The sequence below is a fragment of the Artemia franciscana genome, chromosome 1 (assembly GCF_032884065.1).
Source record: "Artemia franciscana chromosome 1, ASM3288406v1, whole genome shotgun sequence".
In the NCBI taxonomy this organism is placed as follows: Eukaryota; Metazoa; Arthropoda; class Branchiopoda; order Anostraca; family Artemiidae; genus Artemia; species Artemia franciscana.
Window position 1 is genome coordinate 10,976,871 of NC_088863.1, and position 19,963 is coordinate 10,996,833.

General features: G+C 33.0%; 1 protein-coding gene across 31 annotated transcripts in view; it reads left to right on the forward strand.

Annotated features, from left to right (window-relative positions):
* LOC136025213 (twitchin-like) overlaps positions 1 to 19,963 on the forward strand; it is a 397,750-nt gene that overhangs the window by 244,034 nt on the left and 133,753 nt on the right. For 24 of the 31 annotated variants that reach the window (XM_065701279.1, XM_065701032.1, XM_065701099.1 and 21 more), the window contains 5 exons: positions 2,275 to 2,310; positions 3,148 to 3,325; positions 6,447 to 6,503; positions 13,953 to 14,100; positions 17,962 to 17,985. In XM_065701279.1, the coding sequence (XP_065557351.1) occupies positions 2,275 to 2,310; positions 3,148 to 3,325; positions 6,447 to 6,503; positions 13,953 to 14,100; positions 17,962 to 17,985 (443 nt within the window). The remainder of the gene's footprint in view (positions 1 to 2,274; positions 2,311 to 3,147; positions 3,326 to 6,446; positions 6,504 to 13,952; positions 14,101 to 17,961; positions 17,986 to 19,963) is intronic. The other 7 variants (XM_065701151.1, XM_065701256.1, XM_065701049.1 and 4 more) reach the window with 6 other exon arrangements.

Genomic DNA, 19,963 nt, shown 5'->3' on the forward strand with positions numbered 1-19,963 from the left:
CGTTACGTCTTAGACGTCGAGACGCAAAAACCGTCTAAAGAATGACTAAATCTAAAGTCCATAATTCATTTGTAAAATGTCTAAAGATGATCATTTCTTTTACAAAAAAATTCCTTCACCCATCCTTGTAACATTTCTCCTTTAAAATCCCCCCTTGAAACTTTCCCCCCAAAGAAAGTTTTCCTCGTTGGGAATTCCCCCTACAGTGTTGCCTATGTTGCCTATTTTATTTAAAAAAAGCCATATAGTGAGAGCCATCTAGTTCAATTTTGTTTTGAATTGATTTGAACTTTTTAGTGTGTAAGAAACATTCGCTTTATTTATAAAGAAGATTAAGAAATCCTTCATTTTCTATAGAGATATTTTATTGCAGTGTCATGTCTTACTTGAATAAGGAGGGAATATAGTATATAAATCATGTTAGATAAATTGAAGGGAATAATAACTCATGAAAAGGCAGGAGCAAAAAAACTAGAGGAGCAATTTTTCAGCAGTTTTCCAATTTTTCTTTTCAACTTAAATATGCAGTAGCAACTCTGGCGAAAAGCTAATATAAAGATTGGGCTTGACTAAAAATTATTACGTAGGAAATACGATTATTATTAAGAAAATACGACTATGAAGGAAATTAATGAATTCCTAAATTAAGGAGCTTTCCCTCAATGGATGTGAACATGTGTATTTGAATAGGTTTTATCAAATTTAGTGTTTTTAATTATAGGTTTTATTAATTACTTCTATTAATAGGTTTAGTAACAAGTTTTCTTTCAGAGAAGAGTAATCTATTCAAACTTTGATATTTACGTTAAGCTCTTTTATCTCAATGTGGAATTGAATTCTATCCGAAAGTAAAATCACTTGAAGATTTCTACTTTGGAAACCACACATTTGAACAAAATTTTCACTTTTTGAAAAATTTACTGTACAGCACTTTTCGAAGGTTTGTAGGTGGTTAACGTTTGTGAAGATAATGAAAATTTGTTGCGTTTGTGAAGGAATATGCCCATTGGACAATAATTGAAGAGAATATGCGTTACTGGATTATGAAAGAATACGTATTTTGAAAATAAATGTGTTGAGAATATGTGTCGGAGGTTATTGTCCAAATATTTATGTTAATATAGCCTTCATTCTTCTATATTAAAATTTTTGCCACTGAAAGAACATTTTAACTCAAAACCGCCGTATCGCCAGAAAAAAGGTGGCTATTCCATCAGGACTGGCTGCACAATATCTGGATTTAACATGAACAAAAGTACTGATGACATATTTTGCAGTCCATCTTTATTTCAAAAGCCAATATAGTAATTTGTCCGTACATTTGCCGATGTTCCACTGCTTTAGTCTGGCAGTTTGGGAAGGCAGCAGTTGGCACAAAAACGGCGCAACAGTCTCTAACCGTCTTTTGCAAATTATTCCAGCTACTGACACAGTTATCCTATTTTTTCAAGCTTATTTGGACAAAGAATATGTGTGAGAAGTGGCTTAGAGATAAAATTTTATTTCTTTCCTGAATTTTATTATAAAATTCTTTATCAAATTATTGTCTTATCAAATTAGGTTTATTCTTTATGTCTAAATTTACAATCTGTATATCTGTTCATAACGAACTTGTCACTGCTAGATATTTGCGTATTAAGATGCTATGTATTTATGTTTGATTGATTGAAAAATAAAAAGTCATTATCCTCCTTACTATTGAAAAATAAATCTTCGTTAACCCCCTCCCCCTCCTTTACTATTTACTTTTTTGGGACGGGTTTGAATCTCATTTCAAAACTGAATAAATAAGTTCTGTTTTAAGTACATTCAGTTTTGGACTTACTTTTCTTTTCATTTTTCTTCTTTTAATTCCAATGGGTATCTTCATTTTTTATGTGATAAAACATTTCTATTTTTTATTCTTCATCAGTTTTATTTTTCCTTCTATACATTTCTATATATTAAAATTTCTCTTTATGCCGAATATGATTTAGCCAAGACCTTTGAACTGAATTGTTTGCACTTTTCATATTTTGCTTACTGGGGACAAATTTTATTGTATTTTTTTTCTTCCTTATTATGTCTAACTACCTAAACTAGAATTTTATTGGTTTTAATTACTAGTTCTAGTTTTGTTACCAAAAGCTTAGTTACCAGTACAACTAGTAACAAAAAAAACACACGAATTTCTAAAAATATCACATTTACAGAGTCTCGCTGATTTCCATTTCTATCTGTGTTTGTCCAACTCTATCAAAAACTTTAGTTATTAACTGTTTGTTTTAATATAAGGTTGGAAATGTGTCACCAGCTGTGGAAGCTAAATTGGTAAGCGTTTCAATGTAAGCTCTCCTTTTGTGGCATGTTCCAGCACCAATTTATTTCAGTATCATTTTATTTATTTCAGTTACTAGCATTTATCTCATTGTCCTCAGTTACTGTATTTCAATTTTTTACTTTTTATTGATGGTTTTATTTTATTTTAATTTTTGAATCTTTGAACCAGACATTCAAAGAACTTTGTTTGTTCCTCTTATTTAGCTTTATTTGATTTTGTTAGTTTTTTTCTGTAAATGCAAGTTCCTTTATAATTTAGCAAAAGGTTACCAAAAATCCTTTTAGGTAATACATTTTGAAAATGACGTGAATAGGAAGCAGATAAGGGGGTTTAATCCATATTTGTGTTGGGAAGGGGGGTCAACAAAAAAAAACTAGATTTTACAGCCATTTTATAACAAAAAGCGTTTTTGGAGAGGGTTTGCCTCCCATCTCCCAACACCTCCTTTCAACAACTCCTTTCCCGCAAATACTTTCACAATGCTTACTTCGGATTTTTCATTTGATTTTTTCTACACTCAAAGAATGTCTTTAATCCAGCTGATTTTCCTTAAAAAGAGATGAACATTCTTTTAAGAAATTATTGGTTTAACATTTAAGCTATTTCAACTGACTATGAATTAAATAAAATTAAAAGATGGTGGGAAATGTTTCTTTGGAATTCAAAAACTTTATAAATGATAGGTTTTATATCTCTCAAGGGTAAAAAAAAAACATATCGGTGAAACCTTAGGGACATACTTTTAATGCGTCTCACTATAAAAAAGAAGGCAAATTAATTGTGTACCAAGTTTGTGACTTTATTATATAATATAGATTAATTCGCAGGACAAGTTTAGCAAAGAGTGGAAGAAAGGCAAGGAGTTACCTGGTGACCTAACTCAAGCGACCCTTGATGGCTTACAAGAGGGTGTTCAATATGAGTTCAGAATCCGTGCAATAAACAAGGCTGGGCCTGGTGAACCTAGCAATCCGACTAAACCAATCATTGCCAAAGCTAGATTTGGTAAGTTTAAACACTCCATGTTTTTTTTCTTAACAGTATACTCGATTATCTGGCTCAGACCTCTAAAATTAATACTTTTTTAAATATTCCGTATTTATTCAAAGAGGACGTTACATTTTTTGTAAGATTTTTGGGTACATAAACTCTATAATAAAATTATATTGTTATTATAAAATATTATTAAATCCAATAGTACAATGTGCAATACTCATGTGAGCCTAAAATTGTATTTATTATCCTTTTAAAGCTTTTCCAGCCTAGAAACTTAAACTATTATGTGTGCTTAGGTTCAATTAGTGCTGAGAAGGTCAGAGGATTTTCCTTGGGGGCGGGGATAAAAATTAAAATTTAAATTTGCATATCAATCTTTTATCAATTTTTATGGGAGTTGGAGGGATATTTCGGAAAATTTTCAGGGGGGGGACGAGCATTGAAAAGGCTAGCTGTTGTACTCTGTGAAGAATTTATGAGTCAATAAATGTAATTTTGGGGTAAATGTAGCTTGCTTTTGGCGTAATGGGATTTTAATAATTTAATTATATACGTTTTCTTTTCCTCTCTTTTAACTTTTTTTCCAAGTGACGTAGGCTATAGCTTTTTCTGATAAGGAATAAGGCTGATTTAGTCTTTCAGGATTTTTCTATACGGAAGGGATCAAAAATTTTATGTCACTATTATAAAATTGGTCTGGGGAGGGAAATCCTTTGATAAAACTTCAGGAGTGGGTATACTGCTTTGTAGAAAAGTCATATGTTAGCAAGCCCAGTTGATGGGTATTTATGATTGTATTACCCAACAACTGTTGTAACAGTTGGGTAATCAGGTATTGTACATGGTGAAATATGTTAATAAGTTCAGCCATTGGGTAATCGGGGTCTGTGTTATATAGTTATACTTTTCGTTGGATTCGTACTTCTAAATTATTCGAAAATGAACTTTTGTTGAAGAAGAAGTAGAATTTCCTACTTGGATGCTCTTCTGAGCCTTAAAAGTGCATTTCAGGAACTTTACTCCTTTTCAAAGGAATATCGTAATAAAACTGTCTACTGTATCCACTCAAGCTAGGTCTTATTTGGCCAACAATATTCATTAATTTATTACAAAGATAGATACTAGATGGCAGGGCGAATACATAATTAGTGGGGCATCAACGAAACTTGGGTTATCGCTTTGGTGTTTTTACCTGCGCTACCACTGTAATCAGTACACTATCGCCCTTTGTGGGGGGAGGGGATTCGCGTGTCCTTAAATTAACCCCCTGGATCCACCCCTGCCATCAAAGTCCATCAAAACGATCTTTATAGATGGGGACAGAGCACAACCCTGCATAACTCCTGATTTAATAAGCAACCCGCTGCTAGCCTCATTTCCTACCTTAACTGCAGCAGTGGTATTCTCGTACATAGCACTAACCATTTTAATGTATTTGTCTGATATATCATACAAGGATAAGACCTTCGCTAAAGTTCTTCCATCAGTTGAATCAAATTCTTATTCATAATCAATAAAATTAAGCACTAAAGGTGTTTGATGACTCACGCACTTCTCAATCATTAACCTAAGAAGGAAAATTTAACTAGTAGTGAAAAGAAGACTGAAAAATGTATTCTGGAATTGAACCTTAAAGCCCTAGAATTAGAATAAAACAATAACAAAATAGAAACAAATTACTGAATTCTAATAAAATCTTAATTAGATTGTGATTGGTTAAAAAGACAAGACATGATATCAGTAGTTGATAAAGTATATCCAAAATATATCAGATAAGTTCTATATAAAAATCTTCAGCCATGAACTTAGATGCTCTTCAAATATATTTTGAAATCCATGTGCTTATTTTAAGCAGTGGTACCAATTAAAGGGTAGGGATGTTAATTCCCCCTGCTTATTCTGAGAAATGTTTTTCTGGTATTTTTATTTTAAAAAATTGCTCCACATAGATTTTGAAAACTACTCTTTCTGTGTCTTCATTTTTTTGAATGAAAAAAAAAAATTAGACACACCCCTACACCCAACATCTTATACCCAACGTGTTTGTAAGTGTGTGACCCCGATCGTAAAAAACTTAAGAATGGATTATAAAAAGGCTAATTTTGACCTAATTTCTAGCACATTTTCTATGTAACTCGATCGAAAAAAAAATTCTGTGTAGTTTGATCGAAAAAAGGCTCAATTCCAGAAGAATTTTTTCAATCTTATTTTCAATCCTAGATAAGTTTTCAGTCTTTGGTTGATAATTGAGAAATGCCTGATTCATCAAACACCCTAAGTCCTTAATTTTATTGATTATGAATAAGAATTTGATTCAACTGATGGAAGAGCTTTAGCGAAGGTAAAAACACTAAATCCATGAATAAAAACATGAAATTTGCCTTGAACAATTGCGATTTTGTGTTTAAGGAGCGATAATGAAAGAAACGATAAGGTCAAGAGAGTTTGGCTACACTTTACAAAGGAAGCATGAGTGATTGCCAACATTTGTTCTTTTCCGATCTACAATTCGGGGTCAAACAAAAAAACTTGACGTTTTTGAATTGGGTTGGAAGAGATCATAAAATTCTTGGAAAGTGGGGTGGTGGTGGGGGGGTTAAAGTGAAGCTTTGAGTAGATTAGAGTGGAGAAGAATCGCGAGCGGTTCTGTTGGTCTCTGGCGATTTGGTTAAGGGATGATTTATTAGTTTTAGCAGTAATCTACAAATTTTTTTTTGCTGGCGTCTTAGGTTTATAGTTTAATCAGAGTTTCAATTATTTTGATACCGAATAGCTTTTTTTGTTAGAAGACAATTCTTAGAACTAAAATCAGTATACTGGAAGCTTCGACATTGACAGCTGTTATGCATAGTCATGAAGCGATATTTTAAGTCTAAAATTAAAAAAATGCATGTATTTAAAATATAGGTTTAATCTCTTAGAAAACTCAAAAGTTCATACTACACTGGTAGAAATCATATTACGCTGCTAGAATGAAATTTGAAGAGGGGGAAAACTCTTAAAGTACCTTCCATAGTCGTTGTATCTGCCATCTATTTTCCACGTAATCATTACTTATATGCTGATTCAAAACAGCTATCAGAAAATCCTGACCTAAGCTTAGCAATAATAGTGCATAATGTATTTTTAGCAGAATCGTTTGAGACGGCATTTACTCCAGGAAAAAGGAAATTAAGACAGAGAAGAGGTCAGGCTGGGTAACTACTCTGTGTGAAACTATCGTATCTCATTCTAGTTTCTCCTTCTCTGCTCAAACACAAAATTAATATTTTTGACTTATCTCTTTATTTCTCTGATGGTTTTGACAAACATCTTTTTATACTTGGCATCTCGTTTCAGCTTCAACAGTGGGTAAAAAAAATTATCTATTTATTTTGGAGCCAGAGTATTATCAGACCTATTAAAAAAAATACAAGATTTATTAATGATCCGTAAATTAGTTTTAGTATTTATTTCAAGGTTTGGTTTTTATATTGTCCTTTGGACTTTTATCTGTATTTTTTTTATTATTCTGCACTGAGGACGATTGAGCGGAGGTCTCAACCGAGATATTTGCATAATTTTTCTTCAATGGCTGCTTTTTTCCTGTCTGCTATTGTCCTTATTCTTCTCTTCTTTGCGATTTTTTGTTTTGTTAATGATCCGTGTTCTTCACCGACTTTAGAATCAGACTGACGTTACAGGAAGTGAGGTTTTTCCTGTTATCTGTCGTATAGTAATGTCTAAAAATAATCCATCTTTCATTGCTCCAAAATTTGCCTTCAATCTCTGATCGGCCAATCATATTACGCTCAAAAATCAATAATAATGTTTAAAGTTTTTACTTTTATTGGACGCTTTTTTCGTTTAAGTATCCATTTTGTGAAATCCAGGCAATAAAATATACTTGTCTGATAAGTGGTTTGTTATCCCATCTATTCTGCCTCTTAATTCTTTAAATAAAACATTTAAAGCAGTTTCAGGTCCATTGGCAAACATAGCCAATCTAAGGCAATTACTTTATATCGAAGCCAATCCAAGCCAATCTCCAATATAGCTAATCGCTTTGTGGAAATCACAAACAATCAGAAACATTAGTTCAATAAGCTACAAGCAGAGCTAGCATAACTTCCAATTAAATAACTTAATGTCCTATATGTTTGACACAGTCTTATATTCGTTGAAATTTAATTCAATAGAAATTAATTCAATTGCGGAATTTTGCTCAATATACTGCGGAATTGCAAAACATGCATATCATTAAAGGGCACGTCATAATACATGAATTAAGGTCATTCGTCTAATTTCTTATATGTATGTCATATTTTGGTTTTCTACGAAAATAATTCATCTGAAATTACTTCAATCAAACACTTCGTGGTAACGAACTGTAAGCAAGGAGCGACCTGGCTCAATAGTAACCGAAACTCTAAAAAACGAAATGTTGATACCAATAGATACATCAAAAGAATCAGATTTTCATGCTGATTTTGAATATATCAGTTTCATCAAGTTTAGTCTTGCCCATCAAATGTTACGAACCTGAAAAAATTCGCCTTATTTTTGAAAAAAGGGAGAAACACCCTCTATAAGTAATGGAACCTTAATGAAGATCACACCATCAGATTCAGCGCATTAGAAAACGCTAATTTAGAGGTTTCAAGCTCCTATCTGCAAAAATGTGGAATTTCGTATTTTTTGCCAGAAGAAAGATCATGGATGAGTGTTTATTTGTTGCTTTTTTTTATTTGTTTTCCCAATGGTGATCGCATCTATCCAGTGGTCCTAGAATATCGCAAGAATGTTGTGCTAACGGACCATAAGTAAGGAGCAATCCGGCTCAATAGTAACCGAAAATCTAAAAAGCGGAATAATGATACCAATAGATACATAAAGAAGAATAGAAGTTTTGCGTTTTTGGCAGAAGAAAGATCACGGATGCGTATTTATTTGTTTTTTTTCAGGGGTGATTGCATCGATCCAGTGGTCCTAGAATATCGCGAGAGGGCTCATCTGAATCTAAATTAAAAGTTCTAATGTCCTTTTTGAGTGATCAAAAAATAGGAGGGTAACTAAACCCCTCCCACGCTCATTATTCCCAAAATCATCCGATCAAAATTTTGATATAGCCATTTTGCTGAGCATAGTCGAAAAATTTAATAACTATGTCTTTGAGGATACCTTCCAGTAGTACCCACGGGAAGGGCTGCAAGTTATTAACTTCTCCCATCTTTTACACATAGTTTGGCTATTGGGGAATATACACACGTTTTCAGGAGGTTTTCATGCTGATTTTGAATATATCAGTTTCATCAAGTTTAGTCTTGCCCATCAAATGTTACGAACCTGAAAAAATTCGCCTTATTTTTGAAAAAAGGGAGAAACACCCTCTATAAGTAATGGAACCTTAATGAAGATCACACCATCAGATTCAGCGCATTAGAAAACGCTAATTTAGAGGTTTCAAGCTCCTATCTGCAAAAATGTGGAATTTCGTATTTTTTGCCAGAAGAAAGATCATGGATGAGTGTTTATTTGTTGCTTTTTTTATTTGTTTTCCCAATGGTGATCGCATCTATCCAGTGGTCCTAGAATATCGCAAGAATGTTGTGCTAACGGACCATAAGTAAGGAGCAATCCGGCTCAATAGTAACCGAAAATCTAAAAAGCGGAATAATGATACCAATAGATACATAAAGAAGAATAGAAGTTTTGCGTTTTTGGCAGAAGAAAGATCACGGATGCGTATTTATTTGTTTTTTTTTCAGGGGTGATTGCATCGATCCAGTGGTCCTAGAATATCGCGAGAGGGCTCATCTGAATCTAAATTAAAAGTTCTAATGTCCTTTTTGAGTGATCAAAAAATAGGAGGGTAACTAAACCCCTCCCACGCTCATTATTCCCAAAATCATCCGATCAAAATTTTGATATAGCCATTTTGCTGAGCATAGTCGAAAAATTTAATAACTATGTCTTTGAGGATACCTTCCAGTAGTACCCACGGGAAGGGCTGCAAGTTATTAACTTCTCCCATCTTTTACACATAGTTTGGCTATTGGGGAATATACACACGTTTTCAGGAGGAATTTTTACTGTGGGGGGGCAGGTGGAGGGGATTTCGTAGTAGGATCTTTTCATGGAGGATTTTTCATGGGTGGAGGAATGTTCTTATGAAGAGGGTGCCGGATTTCGCAGCATTATTTAAAAAACGATCAGAAACTAAATAAAAAACAAGTTTTAAAGGCTAAAGTTTTTTTTAGTACTTTCAAATGATGTACCTATTCTAATGAAACGGTTTTTGTGATGCAGGGGTCATTTTTGAAGAATTGGAACAAAATTTGAACTTTAGGGTAAAGAGTGAGGCATTGACTAAGGGACGCACCCCCTCATATACGGGATAATTTCTCTTCATTTCAAGTTTTAATGTTGCTCCTTACTTTCATTTGAAAAAGCTTGTTTTTTATTTAATATGCTGCAGGACTGCAGAACTTGCATGAGTTCAAGGTTATTCTTCTGTTGCCTGTATATTCTATTATGTTGCTGTTGCTGTTCTGTTGCTTCTGTTGGGTATACTGTATTTTCCCAAAACCCTGTCAAGAATTAATTGAATCAAAACCTTTATTTGTTTCTTTCCTCTTTCCTGTACTTTTTTCCTGTTCTAATGTTTTTTTCCTGTATTTTTTTTACTTTCTTGAAGATTTGTTATTTTCTAACAAATTAATGTTCTTTCATATGTCTCCGTTTCATTATTGTCTCAGTTCTTGCTTTCCAATTTTGATACTTGATGACTCTGAAACGGTAATTTTTGAAAGACAGTAAGATTAAAACACTGAAGATATTAAAAACTGGTTTAAGAAAGATTTTCTGTGTGGAGGCAAAGAAAAAACGTCTTTTTTTTGCTTCGTCTTTGTTTTAAACTTTAAAATAACGTTACTCTACAAGCAAGACTTAATTATTTTTATTTTTTTTTGCATTTGTTTTCTTTCAAGCAGGTCTTAATAATCTCCATTGATTATGAATCAAATTGATTATATCAAAAAAATAAATAAATAAAAACTAAATTGTCTCCAAGAGAAACAAGAGCTAAGAGCTCATAAGGCACTTGTGACTAGGCAAGAAGAGCAAAGAGCCAAGAACTCATATGGTATGAGCTCTAACAAAATTCTAAGAATCAATAGATTGATTTAAAATGAAAATCAGAGGCTTAATGCCGGTCAGGATTTAAAATAAGAGCTCTGAGTCACGATGCCCTTCTAAATATCAAAATTCGTTAAGATCCGATCACCCACTCGCAATTTATAAATACCTAATTTTTTCTAATTTTTCCTCTCCCTTTAGCCCCCCAGATGGTCGAATCTGGGAAAACGACTTTATCAAGCCAATTTGTGCAGCTCCCTGACACGCCTACCGATTTTCATCGTCCTAGCACGTCCAGAAGCACCAAACTCGCCAAATCACTGAACCCCTCCCCCCAACTCCCCCAAAGAGAGCGAATCCAGTAGGTCAATTACGTATTAAGGAGATTTGCTTATTCTATCCACCAAGCTTCATCCCGATTCCTCCACTCCAAGTTTTTTCCAAGATTTCCCCCTCCAACTCCCCCCAATGTCAAAAAATCGGGCAGGATTTGAAATAAGAGCTCTGAGACATGAATTCCTTCTAAATATCAAATTTCCTCAAGATCCGATCACCTATTCGTAAGATAAAAATACCCCAGTTTTCACGTTTTCCAAGAATTCCGGTCTCCCCCTCCAACTCCCCCTAATGTCACAGGATCTGGTCGGTATTTAAAATTAGAGCTTTAAAGCACAAGATCCTTCTAAATATCAAATTTTATTAAGATCTGGTCACCCTTTCGTAAGTTCCAAATACCTCAATTTTGAAAATTGCCCCCCCCCCAACTCCACCAAAGAGAGCAGAGCCGATGCGGTTATGTCAGTCACGTATCTTAGACAGGTTTTTATTCTTCCCATCCAGTTTCATCCTGATCTCTCCGCTTTAAATATTTTCTAAGATTTCCGGTCCCCCCCCAAATGCCCCCCAATGACGCTATATCTGGTTGAGATTTAAAATAAGAGATCTGAGTTACGAGGTCCTTCTAAATATGAAGTTTCATGAAGATCCGATCACTCCTTCGTAAGTTAAAAATACGTCATTTTTTTCTATTTTTCAGAATTACCCCCCCCCCTCCCCAATAGAGCGGATCCGTTCCAATTATATAAATCACGTATCTAAGACTTCTGCTTATTTTTCCCACCAAGTTTCATCCCGATCCCTCAAATCTAAGCGTTTTCCATGATTTTAGGTTCCCCCACCCCAAAAACTCCCCCCAATGTCACCAGATCCGGTCGGGATTTAAAATAAGAGCTTTGAGACACGATATCCTTCTAAATATCAAATTTCATTGAGATCCAATCACCCGTTCGTAAGTTAAAAATGCCTCATTTTTTCTCATTTTTCAGAATTACCCCCCCCCCCCCAACTACCCCAAAGAGAGAGGATCCGTTCTGGTTACGTCAATCATGCATCAAGGAATTGTGCTTATATTTCCCACCAAGTTTCATCCCGATCCCTCCACTCTAAGTGTTTTCCAAGATTTTAGGTTTCCCCCTCTCAACTCCCCCCAATGTCACCAGATCTGGTCGGGATTTAAAATAAGAGCTCTGAGACACGATATCCTTCTAAATATCAAATTTCATTGAGATCCGATCATCCGTTCGTAAGTTAAAAATACCTCTTTTTTCTAATTTTTCAGAATTAACCCCCCCCCCCCCGACTACCCCAAAGAGAGCAGATCCGTTCCGGTTATGTCAAACATGTATCTAGAACGTGTGCTTATTTTTCCCACCAAGTTTCATCCCGATCCCTCCACTCTAAGTGTTTTCCAAGATTTTAGCTTTCCCCCCTCCCACCCCCACCCCCTCAATGTCACGAGATCCGGTCGGGATTTAAAATAACAGCTCTGAGACACGATATCCTTCCAAATATCAAATTTAATTAAGATCTGATCAACCGTTCGTAAGTTATAAATACTTCAATTTTTCTATTTTTTTCCGAATTAACGGGCCCCCACTCCTCCCCCTAGATGGTCAAATCCTCACCCCTTTTTTTATTTTGCCGACTTAACCGTCCCCCCCCCAGATGGCCGAATTGAAGAAACGACTATTTCTAATTTAATCTGGTCCGGTTCCTGATACGCCTGCCAAATTTTATCGTCCTAGCTTACCTGGAAGTGCCTAAAGTAGCAAAACCGGGACCGACAGACAGACCGACAGAATTTGCGATTGCTATATGTCAATTGGTTAATACCAAATGCCATAAAAACTGAACCTTCGCGTATTTTTTAATAGTGTAATTTTAGCTGTACATCTTTTTCTTTTTCTAATTCATACATCTTCCTCATCTCCGCTAAATAATGTAATTGTTGTCCCCATAAATACACAGCAGATATAATTTACCATGACAATTTTGGTACCAATAAAGTGGCAATTCATAAGTACATGCTAAATTCCTAATTACGCTATCACGACGGTAGAATCTATTCAAAGATGCCCCCTTTCTTTATAAAATCCAAAAATATGAAGATTTTCTGAGAACTGGAATATTATTTTAGCCTTTATTATTTCACTCCCTTGGAAAATTTCTTCAAAAAATTTTTCCCGTCAATAAAATTTCTAGAAGTGCATTTGTCCCTTAAAATTATTTTTAATTTTTCCTCTTCATTTAATTTTTGTAGTGAAATAAGGTAAAAGGTAAATAATACGGCATTAGATCTTACAGTCCCTACCGGCGATGCTGATCTTCGTTTCTTGGCCCTTCAGCCAGGAAGTCCAATGGGGGTTGGGGGGCCAACCATCCTGTGCTTTTGCACACCCTTCCTGTTTACCTTCCCAGTTTTCTCCAGGTAACCATTTAAAGCTGGGACGACTCTGGCTGAGCTTGTAGAGTCACGCCACTGACCCTCGTCCCAAACTAAATAGTTGGGTACACTAGGATTCGAACCCTCACCCTCTCAGACGAAGGACCCTGAATCCAGAGCACCAATCCACTCGGCATGAAATACAAAATCGATCCCTTTAGGTTTTTGTTGTTTTTTTCTCAATGTTTGTAATGCTTTTCTTTCTTCTCTGCTACTTTTGTAAGCTTATTTATTGAAGGGAGATTATTTATAAATCTATTCATAATAATAGTCATTATGATGTAAGCTAAATGTTGAATTCATTTCTAATTTGTATTAAGTAAATAAATCCCAAAGGTATCCCCTCCCTTCATCGTCATCTAAGAAGGTATTAAACCTTATTAAGGTCAAAAGTATGAAGATTTCCTGAGAATTAGACTTTTAAATTAGCCGTTTTTACTTGACACCCGGGGTATGTTTTTTCAAGACTTATCCATGAAAATTTTTTTGGGACGGATTCATTTCTTCCTCTGATTTAAATATGTGGTGTGAAATAAAATCTATACCATTAATCCACTTCGTTTTGATTTTGTAGATTTTACATTTTTTCTCAATCTTTAATTTTTTTTTTTATTGTTCTTGGTTATTTTCTGTACACCTATTTATTGAAGGTAGATAATTTGTTAATCCATATTAACAGTCATTCTAATATAAATTAAGTTTATTATATCTTTTTTAAAAGTATTTATTCTTTTATAGTCAAACCTTTTATTATTGGAGACGACTTGAAGAATATAATAATTAAGAAAGGCCAGATTATAAAATATGATATCAAATACGGTGGTGAGCCTGAGCCAGAAGTTACTTGGCTCCTTGAAAACAAGGAAATTGTGGCTGATAATGAAAAGTAAGTAACATTTTTAATCAAACAAATATGGCTACATAATTCATGAGGCTGTGCCTAGTAACTTTGGGAACTGTGGTTCCAACCTGCCTGCCACATACCTTCTCCATCAAGGCATAGTGGCCCTTGGGACTAATATAGACAGAATCTTGTGCAGTATGATCTCAAGTGGCGTTATGCTGCGAAGATATCTCTATCTTTTATGTGAGTGTATTTGATAAATAAATAAAAGAAATTTATATATTTTCTTATTGGGTTTGTTGAATAAAGTGGGTATTTGTATATTTATGCCATATACTTCCTTATAAGCTAGGATCTATTTTTACAAACTTAATTACTTTTACTTGTAAAGAATCAGAACCAGATCCCTCGCATGGCATCAAAAATTGGATCCTTTTGTGATGTCTGTTTTTTTTTTATTAAGAATTCTTGAAAAATTGTTTGACCATTAAGCCCCATCAACATTTCTTCCTTTTTATTATCAGTTTTTGGTATAAACTATAGTATGCTGACTATCATAATCGGTATAGTACCCAAGATGCACATAAGAAGATAAAAAAAAGGTAAGGTAAAGGATACGGCATTAGACTTTACAGTCTTTACCGGCGGTGCTGATCTCCGTTTCTTGGCCCTTCAGCCAGGAAGTGCAATGGGGGGTTGGGGGCCAGCCATCCTGTGCCATCCTGTCCTTACAGGACATAAGCTGATAACCAAAAATTGTAGGAGAAAATGAAAAAATAAATCAAGAAATTGAATTTCTATTAATATTCTTTTTAGTTTAAGAAATTTGACTCATCTTAATTGGTTGAGCTTCGTGGATTAGTAATGTGTTACCTCAACTTTTCAGTTTAGAATTAGTAGTGGATAAGTAATGGATTAGCAGCTCTTCGCGGATTAATAGTATGCTACCTCAATTTTTCGGTTTAGACCTACCATCTTATTGTTAATATTTTTAGTGCATATTTTATTTGTACGTCTTCTATGCATCTCTATCTTTTTAATTCTATAACGAAAATTAAATAAATACTTAACATTATTTCTGTTTTTGCTCGACTTGCAATCCAACTATTGAATTTTCATCAGGTATTGTATTACCAGGCCACAAAATTAATTGTTCCACTTGTAATTGTGGTAATGAAAAGCCTATATCATTATCTTTTTGAGTGTAAACTTGTTGAAAATGAAAGAACTGAAATGCAATTTAAATTAAAAGAGTTTTATAACTCTGATATTTTGAACATTAATGTATATATATTAAAACCCATATAAAACCCATATATATATATATATATATATATATATATATATATATATATATATATATATATATATATATATATATATATATATATATATATATATATATATATATATATATATACGTATGGAAGGCCAACGAGAATATTGAAAAAAAATACACATAGCGAATATTTTGAGAGGACAACTGCCTCTCTTCTTTAGCTTGAACAAAATAATATATACAAGGGGAATGCCGAGGGAAAAACCAAAAAAAAAAACAAATGCAAAAATTAAAAGATAAATATAATCCAAAAAAAGCCAAAAATTGAAAGAATTAAAACCGAATACCTAACAACCATAAAGCGAGTCGTTTGACAATATCCGCAATTTGCACGCAATAAAAAAATTTGAACTGAAATCGACGGATACTAGCGAACGTTTTTCACTATTTGGTTGTTAAGTGTTTGGTTTTGATTCTCATAATTTTTTGCTTTTATTTATTTTTATCTTTTAATTTTTTTGGTTTTTTCATTAGTTTTTTTTTGTTTTTTCACATTGACTTTCCGTGTTTGTTTTGTTGGTTTTTTCTTCGGCAGTTTCCTTGAATATTTTATTTTGTTCGTGCTGAAAAACAGAGGCGGTTGTCCGCTCGAAATATTCGCTTTTTGTGTTTATCCAGTATTCTCGTTTGGCCTTAAAAAAATCCATTTGTAATCGTTTTCTTTCCTTATATATATATATATATATATATATATATATATATATATATATACATATATATATATATATATATATATATATATATATATATATATATATATATATATATATATATATATATATATATATATATATATATATATATTATGGCATGATCAAGTAAAATTACGTGAAATATTAGACTCATATAGACTGAAAGCAATAATGTGTTCAAGTGTATTTAACTCATCTTTTCTTGGATTTCTGTCTTTCTTCCTTTGTGTGTTTCATCCTTTTTTCTGTTATTAATCCTTTTCTTTTTCAGTTATGGTTCCCGTCTTCTTTCAGTAAAATATTTTATCAAGGATTCGGAAATTGAATATTAAGATAGAGATAAAAGTTTTTAATTTTAACTTGTGAATAATGTCGGTGTAGGTATCGAAGGAAAAAGTAAAAGATGGTGGAATTGCTTTAAAATTTTATGTGTTGAAATGGAAAATTATGTTAGAGAGAATATGGTGCTATTAAAAGAATTATGTTAAGATTTAAAGGAAATGGGAAATTCCTGGGAGGGTGTGAAGAGGGAGGCCTTGAATAGATTAGGTTGGAGGAGGAGCGTGCGTAGCTGTTTTGGCCTCAGGCGGCTTGGTGCTGCAGTGAGTTATTAGTAGAAGTGTAGTAGTAGCAGTATCATAAAGAACAAACTTTCAATTTTTCTTTTATTTCAGTGTAATGAATCTAGCTCTAGTCGACTTAATTCGTGAATATGAAAATTTAAAACCACAAAACACTTACAGCTTTTAAAATAAAAAAAAAACTGTTTTACTTAGATACGATACATGGGAAAGGCCAATTGCTCCAATGAAATTTCTATTAGCCAAAAACTTGGTTCTTTGATATACCTCTTTTACGTTAATCAGGGCAGAGTACTGATAGTGATGTTTAATGCAATATCATTACTTATAAAGTATTTTGAATAACATATAATGTTTTATCAAATACACATTTATTGATGCCAACAACAAAGGGCATATCTCTCAATCTGGTAATTTGACTGGAGGGCTTAAAGATTTTTGTGGGAACAGAAAAGGGGCATTTCTCAATAAATAAACAAAAGCATGTTTTTCAAGTTTTAGGAGGGGGTAAAAAATCTAGATAAAGCCATCTCCTATATTATTATTTTTAAAGAAGGGAGAAAATAAGGGCTGCAAGCTTTTTGTGGGAAAAGTTTCAATTCAAGGATTCAAATAAGGTTAAAACCTTATAAATTGTAGTTATTAGCTGAATAATGTGGCTTGTATCGGGCATTTAGTACATCGAGTTATGTTTAGTAGTTTGGACATAGGGGTAGGGAACTGTGGTCTCACCTGTTTTTGTCATGGTTTATATATGGCCCTGCCTTAAAGATTGTTTTCATGCTTGGAAAAGTCACAAAAAGATAAAATGCAACAATTATTGAGGCCATTTATAGACTTGTTCTAAATATAAACATTCTAATAGCAACAGAAAAATTAAAAAAATAAATAAAATAAACATATACAAAATAAACAAAAAAAATATAAACATTCTAATAGCAACGGAAAAATAAAAAAAATTCTTTTTTTTCTTTTCTACCATGCTCAAGGCTGTTCCATAAGATCCCAATGACCGCTGGTCTGACTTAATTTTTATCGTGTAAGTAGATAATGGAAAATTTAGATAATGTGGAATAGTAATATGGAATGTGGAATAATAATGTGGAAAAAGTGGATAATGTCAAAATGTTCGGTGAATCGGAACCCACAAGAAAAATATTCCTTATTTTTTTTTAATCACTTGAAAAAATTTATGATTCTCACCTTTTGTTTTGGACTTGATAATATAAGCAATCAATTATTTTTCTCAGTGTTCTCTTTCAACAACTTTCAAAAACCTTATTCATTTCAGGTTGGGAACAAATACCTTTCCGAGGTGATTTTTTCCTCTTTCTATCACCACAAATTTTTCTTTTAAGCTTTCACCATCGCTTTATTGCTTTCCATTTAGAATGAGCATAAATGGAAAAAATAATGCTACTAACCCAATGACAAACATCCTATATGCTCTATTACTTATTCACACTTCTTTCCATTTTCCACTTCATAAATTTTAGCAAACCCGATACCAAACATAACCCTTTTTATAAACCTGGGTAGCGCGTGCACTATGACCTCATTAGTCCTTTAACTTAAATATAAGGGGAAGAAAATGGAACCAACGTCCCTGTATGACATCTTTAATGTTTTCACTACTATAAGAGCCTATATTGTTTATCAAATCTTAGAAAGTAGCCTCTCATATAACTTTGAATAATTTTTTTTCAGAGATTCAAAATTTAAATGGAATTAATTCCTAATGTTTTAATAACTAAAAAATCTGTTTTTCATTTGTTTATTATATATTCACAAACATTGACGGTAACTTTTGCCATACGAAACGCTTATTTCACTTTTGTTCTATTTTAACGCGTTATTCTTTATTATATATTCACAAACATTCACGGTAACTTTTGCCATACCAAACGTTTATTTCACTTTTGTTCTATTTTAACGTGTTATTGTTTATTATTTCTTCACCAACATTCACGATAACTTTTGCCATACCAAACGTTTATTTCACTTTTGTTCTATTTTAACGCGTTATTGTTTATTATTTCTTCACCAATATTCACGATAACTTTTGCCATACCAAACGTTTATTTCATTTTGTTCTATTTTAACGCGTTATTGTTTATTATATATTCACAAACATTCACGGTAACTTTTGCCATACCAAATGTTTATTTCAATTTTGTTCTATTTTTGCGCGTTATTGTTTATTATGTATTCACAAACATTCACGGTAACTTTTGCCATACCAAACGTTTATTTCACTTTTGTTCTATTTTAACGTGCTATTGTTTATTATATATTCACAAACATTCACGGTAACTTTTGCCATACCAAACGTTTTTTTCACTTTTGTTCTATTTTTACGCGTTATTGTTTATTATATATTCACAAACATTCACGGTAACTTTTGCCATACCAAACGTTTATTTCACTTTTGTTCTATTTTAACGCGCTATTGTTTATTATATATTCACAAACATTCACGGTGACTTTTGCCATACCAAACGTTTATTTCACTTTTGTTCTATTTTAACGCGCTATTGTTTATTATATATTCACAAACATTCACGGTAACTTTTGCCATACCAAATATTTATTTCACTTTTGTTCTATTTTAACGCGTTATTGTTTATTATATATTCACAAACATTCATGGTGACTTTTGCCATATTAAACGTTATTTCACTTTTTTTCTATTTTTACGCGTTATTGTTTATTATGTATTCACAAACATTCACGGTTACTTTTGCCATACCAAATGTTTATTTCATTTTTGTTCTATTTTAACGCGCTATTGTTTATTATATATTCACAAACATTCACGGTGACTTTTGCCATACCAAACGTTTATTTCACTTTTTTTCTATTTTTACGCGTTATTGTTTATTATATATTCACAAACATTCACGGTAACTTTTGCCATACCAAATATTTATTTCACTTTTGTTCTATTTTAACGCGTTATTGTTGAACATACACCATTTGGCCGTGCAATATCTACTTGCCTCAAGAAAACAGGCATCTCCCTTATTAGTTAAAAAAACTTTGGACTCCGCTCCTAAGGCCCTCTACTAACTAGAAAAACTGTTGTCACCTTATTAACTTCTATTGCTCTTTTTCAAACCTATTGCTTCCTTACTAATGTATCCTTCCAAAAAACGGTTGTGATATTCGGCCTTCATTTGGCCTTAATTCGGCCTTCTTACTGCTCTTAACCTTTTTTCTCGTTGTATGCTGTTTATTGGCTGCAAAAAAGCTTATTTAGGTTTCGCCTTTGAAATAATTAACGCTTTGTTTTA